Below are 9,169 nucleotides of genomic sequence, written 5' to 3'. Positions count from 1 at the left end.
AAATAGTACCTGCTCTGTGAGGGTCCATGGGGGTCCTGACCACTGAAGAACAGAGTAAAAGGGGGTAACAAAGTATCAGAGAAACATATGGACTACAGTCTGTAACTGTAGAACTACAAAGTGATAAAATGGACAATGAGCGTAGAAACAAGGAGGTGGTCAGAATGTTATGCCTGACTGGGGTAAATATTATCAGTCACTTTTTCCAAAAAATAGGTACTCAAAACACATACAGTCCATTCTTTGTTCATATTTATTCCTTTTTTGTTTTTTTTGCAAAGTAAACATTTAATTTTTTGAAGTGCATTAGTACAACTTACAGATTTAGATTGGCACAGATCAGGCTGTTCCACCTGCATTATATCCTCCAAAACTCAAAGTAGAAAACAAACTTCCCTCTGAACCCTGGAATGAAGTTCATAATGGCTAAACAATTCCCTTGGCTTTTCGTTAATGTGCTTCAGTGCCACAGTGACCGTTTTTGGCGTCCATTCTTGATCCGAAGAGTGGAATGGTTTGAGAAAATGAATAGAAGAAGAAAAAAAAAAAAAAAAAAAAAAAAAAAAAAAAAAAAGTGGAATGATTAAAGGGAAAAAAAAAAAAAAAAATTAAGGTTGGTTAGTCATGACTACAATGACTGAAGGCCATTAAACACAGAATACAAAAAACAGCAAAAAGGCAACTAGTGCAACCTGACTGTTAGTTGCTCGAGTAATTGGACATTAACAGAAAAACAAACAAACAAAAAAAAAAGAAATATTGCACCATCAATCCCTTAGAATGACATTCATTGAGGAGAAGGTTAAGGGTTTAAGGGTTAAGACTAAGGCTCAAGTCCTGTATGACGAGAATTATGGAAGCTTTATCTGCATAGAAAAAACAAAAAAATGCTATACATTATTGAAGGAACTCGTACTGAAGGCCGTCAAGCTCCAAAATCTGCTCAATTGTGGCAGAAATGAGAGAGATCTGCTCGTGATCTTGAGCCTTTTGCATTCATCTGACCGAACACTGTCTGAGCAGCTTTAAATCAGCAACATCGCCGCAAACAATCACCGCAGAACCGTTTCTGTTGAAATGTAAACACTCACACCCCTGAATCGGAGTACATGCCGTTGATGAGATAGTCCACCTGCGTGTAGTCTTTTCTCTTGTAGCTCTCGTAGGCGTGCCTGAGGAAGAGGATGACTGTGATGACAAAGAACAGGAGGCCGAACATCAGCACGGCTAGAAGAGAGCTGGTATTGACCACGTGAATGGTCAATGGTTCTCCAGCTGCTTCCACCACAGCTTGGCCAGCCTGGTCTTTCTCTTTGTTCTCAGGGTTGGGTAGCTGCCCTACGGAATGGTTCTGGGGGGGCTTTGGCATTGTAGGTGAGCGATTCTGCCCCCCTGCAGGGGTAACACTGTGGGTAGAGGGTAAAAAGGGTGTCAGACTGGTTGTAGCCACTATAGAAGGTGCTGGCTGTGGCACGGTGGAGGACATCATTGTGGTTGGAGCTGGTGTTGTGGTGGTAACTTTTACTGTTGTCATCAATGGTGTGGTGGCATTCGTCATGGTGACTGTGGTCGCCATGGCAGGCGTTGCTTGTGGCGCCATTGAGGCATTTGTGGTAGCTAGAGTGGTAGCTGGAGCTGTGGTTGGCGGTTCGGGGGTGACCTTGATCTCTGTGACTGTGGTTTTGTTCACACTGGCCCCGGGAGCCTGGACACTGTCCGAGCCCAGCGTGCCCGGGTGAGCCTCGTCAACAATTGATGTGTTTTCCGGCTTGAGAGATGCTGCAGGAGCTGAAAGGTTCTTTACTGGAGGAGTAACGGGGTTGATGCTGGGATTAATTTGCCCATTTGCTGAAGAGCTGTTGGTATTACTGGAGTTTAGGGGGTTCAGGGACGTGGAGTTACCGCTGGATGAGGGACGCAGAGGGTCAGGATCTCTAGCAGCATTTGGAGGTGGACCAGGGGCAGGAGGGGTAGTCGTGGGACCATCAGGGGCATGTGGTGATGAAGCAGAGGTTGTTAGGAGAGGTTTTGCTACTTTGGCCTGACTGGGTCCACCATCCCGACCAATTTTTTCTGAGGGTCAAAGCGGATAAGACAGAACAGTAAATAGGAATGCACACTGCATTCAGTACTGCCACACAAAAACCCCCCAAAACTCACCAATATTTCACACATTTTATTAATCTGTCAATTTAAAATATTTATTATACAATAGCACAGACTGTTTAGGTGATGCTGGGATACTGCACTAAAATATCTGCATTTTATTGTCTTTACTTCATCTGTAACCCTACAGAAATAAATTTTAAAAAGTTGCTGTAGTGCTAATTTAGATTAAAAATAAATAATTTACAATAGTTTTTTTGACTTTTTACATTGTTTAAAAAGGGCCCATGCATGGGTTTATGTACCAAAAAAACCCCACACAACCTTAATTTGTTTTTACACATTCTCCAACCTTTCAAACTTGTTTTTCGTTACTGGCCCTTTATATGTAAATGAGCTCCATCCTCCTTTGAGCCTCATTTAAAAGCAGTCCAGCCTGAAACACTCCTTATAACTTCTTATAATGATGTGAGCGGGCGGGGTTAAACTGAAAGGGGAGTGAAAGGTTTTTGAACCTTGTTTGCAAACTATATTCAGTTTTTTTACTCTATGAGCCCTTTAAATGGTCAGAATCAGCAGATGCGTATATGGGAGAGGAAAAAAACAAAAACAAAAACACTGCACGTTTCTCATATCAGCGCATCCTAGAATTTATGGGTTCTGACACACAGCAGCATCCAAAAAGACCACTTTTTTCATTTAGTCCTGCAAATAAACTACAAAGATTTATAATTGTGAAAAAAAATGTATGAAAAAAATGAAGTGAATGAATAAAATAAATCATATAAACAACATTCTTCGCCACTTCTGTCATTGCTAAATGTTACGTAACACTGCGAATCAACCATGTACAGCTCTTTGTACAAACAGGTCAGATTGTTTTTAGTCTGCTCTCTTACAGTGAAGCTTGTGTTCAGACGACTGGTGGGTGGATTTGATCTACTGCTCAGAGGCCGTTCTCACCGAGTGTTTACATGCGCTCAATAATCTGATTAGAATCTACTTTCTGTAGTTATCCGATTATTCAAATGGTCGTGTAATCAGCACATTCCGATCTAGAAATCTGACAAAGAGGCTGGATTTTAGCTCCATAAATCAGATTTCTCAGTGCTGTAAACTCTTACTCCGACTTCTTTCTGATTTCTCCGTCTGCACGTGTGTGAAAAACAGACAGCGGTACCGGAAGGAAGTGAAGGAAATAAGAAAGCGAAAGGCAGGCAGGCAGGAAGGAAGGAAGGAAGGAAAGAGAGGGTGGAAGGAAGGGAGAAAGAAATGAAGGCAGGCAGAAAGAAAGACAGGAAGGAAAGAAAGGGAGGAAGAGAAGAAAGAAGGAAGGCAGGCAGGAAGGAAAGAGCGAGGCAGGCAGGAAGGAAGGCAGGCAGGAAGGAAGAAGAGGGAGGGAGGGACGGACGGACGGACGAAGGAAGGAAGGAAGGAAGGAAGGAAGAAAGACAGGAAGGAAGGGAGAAAGAAATGAAGGCAGGCAGGAAGGAAAGAGAGTGAGGAAGGAAGGCAGGCAGGAAGGAAGGAAAGCGAGGGAGGAAGGGAGAAAGAAATGAAGGCAGGCAGGCAGGCAGAAAGAAAGACAGGAAGGAAAGAAAGGGAGGAAGAGAAGAAAGAAGGAAGGCAGGCAGGCAGAAAGAAAGACAGGAAGGAAAGAAAGGGAGGAAGAGAAGAAAGAAGGAAGGCAGGCAGGAAGGAAAGAGCGAGGCAGGCAGGAAGGAAGGCAGGCAGGAAGGAAGGAAGAAGAGGGAGGGAGGGAGGGAGGGAGGGAAGAGAGGGAGGAAGGAAGGGAGAAAGAAATGAAGGCAGGCAGGAAGGAAAGAGAGGGAGGAAGGAAGGCAGGCTGAAAGAAAAAGACAGGAAGGAAGGGAGAAAGAAATGAAGGCAGGCAGGCAGAAAAAGAAAGGAGGAAGGAAGGCAGGCAGGCAGGAAGGAAGAAAAGGAAGACAGGAAGAAAGGCAGGAAGGAGGGCAGGAAGGAAAGAGGGAGGAAGAGAAGAAAGAAGGCAGGCAGGCAGGAAGGAAAGAAAGAGAGAGGCAGGCAGGAAGGAAAGAGAGAGGCAGGCAGGAAGGCAGGCAGGAAGGAAGGAAAGAGAGGAAGAGACAAAAGAGAAGGAAGAAAGGAATGAAGGAAGGAAAGAGGGAGGAAAGGAGGTAAAAGAAAGGAAGTAAGGAAAGAAGGCAGAGAGGGAAGGAGGAAGGAAGGAAGGAAGGAAGGAAGGAAGGAAGGAAGGAAGGAAGGAAGGAAGGAAGGAAGGAAGGAAGGAGGGAGTGAGGAAGGAAGGAAGGAAGGCAGGAGGGAGTGAGGAAGGCAGGTCTAGTGCACAAGCTCTGCTGATCTAATATTGTGTAATCGCTGCTGTCGGGACGAAACCTCGCCTCTCTATTTCTGTCGTTTTTCAGTTTTTGATTATTTGAAAACGCCCGTTTGCCTTTATATTGTGTTTAAATTTCATGACAAACTGACCCAAACAGCCCAGAATGACCAGTAAAAGCGTTTGGTTCCATTGCCATACAATAGAAGTACAGTATGTTTTTTGCTTCTTCTGTAAAATGATCACTTTGGAGATACGAGGTTTTGTCCACACAGCAGATATTTTATTATGGGGAACTCTAAACTGACAGTGCAGGATCAGTCTACGGCACAGGATCAAGCGCCGTTCTCGCTGTACTGAAAAATGTACTGAATTGAGACTCCAGCCCAAACAGACTCCCACCCCAATCTCACTCACTCGCAGACCAATGACTCAATCTGAGCGAGCGCTGCAGAGAGAGGAGGGTCAAACTCCTCCGAGTGGACTCAACAACCCGAACAGCAAGCATGAAAGGTGAATGTTCAGCTGACTTGAACGTCGTTCAATGTTTTATGCCAGTTTTACACAAACAGCAAGTCTGACGCAAAAGCGCTTTCAAATGAGATCAGCTGCACGGAGATTCAGGAATGAGAAGGAACATGACTACATGACAACAAAAGCACATTACGTACCCAACAAACGTTCACAAGCAGCGTCATTGGAGCAGTTCAGGTAAAAACACGTAGAGTTATCCTTCAGGAAGACTTTGTTACACTCTGTGGTAAGATTCTGTGAACCTGTTGGGGAAAGAAAGAAAAAAAAACAAATATAAATTCAGCAAAAGAAGTCTTAAAAGGGCCCATTTGACTTTTACACCAACCAGGCAGAAAATCACGACCACCTCCTTGTTTCTACGCTCATTGTCCAGTTTATCAGCTCCACTTACTGTATAGCTGCTCTTTGTAGTTCTACAGTTACAGACTGTAGTCCATCTGTTTCTCTGATACTTTGTTAGCCCCTTTTACCCTGTTCTTCAGTGGTCAGGACCCCCCATGGACCCTCACAGAGCAGGTACTATTTGGGTGGTGGATCATTCTCAGCACTGCAGTAACACTGATGGGGTGCTGGTGTGAGTGGATCAGACACAGCAGTGCTACTGTAGTTTTTAAACACTGTGTCCACTCACTGTCCACTCTATTAGACACTCCTACCTTGTCAGTCCACCTTGTAGATGTAAAGTCAGGCTAATGTAGCCAATAGGCAATAGATGCTTAAACTCAACTTGGTAAAAGTTTATTTATATAGAGCATTTTACAGCAGGTGGGGTCACAAAGCAGCTTCACAGAAAAACCCGAGTCTGAGCCCCCACGAGTGTCACCAGTGGCAAGAAAACTCCCTAAGAGGAAGAAACACAGAGGAACCCATCTTCCTCCAGTGGTGGACAGTAATGATGTTATAAGTTTCTGTACTTAACTAGTTTTTTTTCTGTACTGAAGTTTCTCCGTTCTGCAGGACTTTTTCCTTTCACTCCACTACATTTCAGAGTCTAATATCCGACTTTTTCCTCCTACATTTTGAGAAATCTGTCGTTCCTTTTGGTTTCTGTGTGTATAAAAAACGTAACGTGTCAAAACGAAAGAAGCGCAAAGCCAGAGCACCAATCAGGGCCCAGCGGTCACTTTGTTTAGACCTGGTTTTGACCTGTTGGTCACACCGACCCAGTGCAGCACGCGGTTCAACGTCAGCGCAGCAGCGTAAAACTTTGGGAGAGTCTTCAACATAAATGATGAACTAACCTAACTTTGTGTAAATAGAGCACAATATAGAAATATGTCCACATATGCAGTCGAGACTGTAGAAATTCAGAAAAAAGCCGCGTCAAACACCATTTCATTTTATAGTAAATGAGTTTGGGCTGGTTTATGTTTATGAACAGACGCCTACAGATCAACATAGTAAAGGAGCTCATCTGTGATCCTGAGTTTAAAGCCAGTTTTTATTCAACTTAAACTTGGAACTAAGTTGTAAATAAATCTGAAACTGAAACTTTGCTTGTGTGTAAAAAGTGATTTCAGAGCCACTCGGTTCTCCCTGATGGAAACTGTTCACCTCCAGTGTTTTGTGCTTCTGATCATTTTAATAGACGTCAGCGTCACTAATTAATGACGTTCTATTAAAAGACTGGTTTACCAAGAGAGACGCTGGAGGACTTTCACCTGAAATGAGTTCATGAAGCCAGTCTGGTTATAAAAATGATAACAGGACATCAGAGCCAGAATTACTCTTTTAGTACTTTTACTTTATACTTAAGTACATTTGAAGGTAAATACTTTAGTACTTTTACTCAAGTGGAGGTCTAAAGGGAGGAACTTCTACTTTTACTGGAGGAATATTTTACCTACTGTCCCCCTTAGGATGACGCCAGGTAGTAAACAGCATTACTATAAGAATATTAAAATGCAGAAATGGGAAAAACAGGTGAAGCAGTGATCAGAGTCTGTGCATCAGCAGCATCAGAAATACTATCCCACCAATTAGCATCACTCACTGTTGAGCTGTTCAGTAATCCTTATTGGACTTGATTATGTGGTTTAGGCAACTATGCGAGTTGCGAGTGTTCTTTAATGTACTTTAGTCCATGTTCATAGACAACCGAATGTCTTACAGTGTCAGGAAGCACATAATCACGTTAGGTGAGCTCTGCTGTCTGCAGGTATCTGGGCGGTGATGCATGAGCAGGAGGAAAAGCTGGAGCTTTAAGGCCGCCTTTGATCCGCTCCCAGCAGACATGTGCGTACGAGCTTACAGGCTCCGAGTCCATCTGCGATCACGTTCACTAGATCTCTGTCTGCTTCACTCCCTCTCTGATGACTTCAGCAGGTGGAGGAGCTGCAGGCCACAAAAAGGGCAAATGTTTCCCAACTCTGGCCTGAGCTGCCCCTGTTTTAAGTCATTAGCCAACACAAACTTATTACTACATTCAGCTGCACCACCATCCCCAGAACCATCACCTTAAAGGGGAATTCCACTGATTTTTCAACATTTCTGCATAGTTCAGCATATAAGAAAAATGATTCAGAGCAGTTTGGTGTTAAATGGTTCAGATGTCTTCACAGTGGTGGTGATAAGAACCAGGGGTCACCATGCCTATAACATAAATATAGACATTTTATTTACCATCCAGAACCACCAGAGAACCTACACGGGTCTTCTGAGTTTGTATGGAATGCTGAAGGTGGAAAATAACGGAAAAACTGGAATAATAAGTTTTCTTCTGGGACTATTTTGCCTCACAGCGCCCTACAAGTATCTCTGCCACGAATGGATTTGCAAAATGACGTTTTAGCCAACACAGTTTGGAAATAATTAGAAAAAGCGTCAACCACCACCACCACCACCACCACCACCACGCTTGGCTGGCTTATACATGGTGCAACTCTCAAACTTGCAGCTTGAAACCTACATGCAAATTAAGGTAAATCATCCTGCAATTCATTTGAAACTTGCTGCATGCAACTTTGCGCGAGTTGCTTTGTGTAACTATCAAGTTGCATGGAACTTATGGTGGAGGCAACTCACAACATGCAACAACTGACTTACATACATCCACTCACATGCAGCACTTTGCAACATTTTCCACAATTGCCACCACAAACTTCGAGTGTTAGCTCAACTGTTGCTTTGTCCATTCATCTCAAACATCTTGGCTTTATATGTACTAAACCAACAGAGCGGACGACAGTAATCAACAAAAAAAAAAAAAGAAAAAGAAAAAGAAAAAGAAAGTGATTTAAAAGGACTGCTTGGGTCCAAGAGCCGTTCATGACGGTAATAACCTCAAACGTAACCGGCCCTGGAGCGGGTTAGTTATCCAGCATCAAGCATATGTTTACGTAAGCCATCTATGTGAGACTCCACTGCTCATACATTATGGCAGTTGAGAAATCTGTCGTTATAGCGCCCCCCTGCTGCAATGCTTAGAATGCAGTTCACACTCGAGTTGCATTATGAAATGCACCGTGACGCATTTTTGAACGCAACTACACGCAAACCTTGTCTGCGTAGCTCGAAGCGGCTCTGTCTGAAGTGCGTTTTGGGCCCTCGGTTGCCGTAACACCTACCTTGTTTGGTCTGAACTAAAACAGCAGGTGTGAAAGGTGCCTCGGTCAGGACCAAAGAACCAAAATTTGGTCTGACCAAAAGAGGTGGTCTCGGTCTGGATCAAACAGAACCATAGTTTAGTTTACATGCAGTGTGAAGACACTTTTTTGGATGGTTCAGACTTTTGGGCCGATTACAAGAAGTTAGGATATTGTCACCCGTTACAATAGAAGAAGAAAAAATTGACAACACGACGATGTCAGACATTCCTCTACAAACGAGTCAGCGTCCAGTACAGGGAGACGCAGTCCACGCAGGTGACGACGAACAGGACACAGGCGTGTCGTGCAGAGGTTCAGTAAAATGCAATGTCAAGCCAAAACTAACCGGACCAAATGTATAAAGTAAGAAACAAATGAACCTTCAAGTGTGAAAACGCTCGAAGTTTAACGCTAGTGGGATATATGGGATAGACGTCTGCACTACCGTGGGAAGTCAAACCCCTTCAGGTGGGAGCGGGTGGAGGCACCCATACAGACAAATCCTGCAAATTACTGAACAACCTAAATAAGGCAGAACCATCACTAAATCATACATGTAAACAGTCCACCAGTAACAGTCGAAATGAATCAAGTCACTTTTGAGCAACTGATCACGTGAACACGC

The 9,169-nt window shown here is 43.7% G+C and overlaps 1 protein-coding gene across 1 annotated transcript in view; it reads right to left on the bottom strand.

The window, feature by feature from the left end:
- Window positions 1-235: 235 nt before the first annotated feature.
- Window positions 236-9,169, bottom strand: part of wu:fa25f02 (uncharacterized protein C11orf24 homolog) — a 19,434-nt gene continuing 10,500 nt past the window's right edge. The window contains exons 3-4 of the mRNA XM_017717263.2: window positions 5,095-5,199; window positions 236-2,073 (exon numbers count right to left, since the gene is read on the bottom strand). Coding sequence (XP_017572752.1) covers window positions 1,088-2,073; window positions 5,095-5,199 — 1,091 coding nt within the window. The 3' untranslated portion in view covers window positions 236-1,087. The remainder of the gene's footprint in view (window positions 2,074-5,094; window positions 5,200-9,169) is intronic.

The sequence above is a fragment of the Pygocentrus nattereri genome, chromosome 8, assembly GCF_015220715.1.
Source record: "Pygocentrus nattereri isolate fPygNat1 chromosome 8, fPygNat1.pri, whole genome shotgun sequence".
NCBI lineage: Eukaryota > Metazoa > Chordata > Actinopteri > Characiformes > Serrasalmidae > Pygocentrus > Pygocentrus nattereri.
Note: the sequence above shows the minus strand (reverse complement) of the source record. Positions and strands in the feature narration are given on the sequence as shown.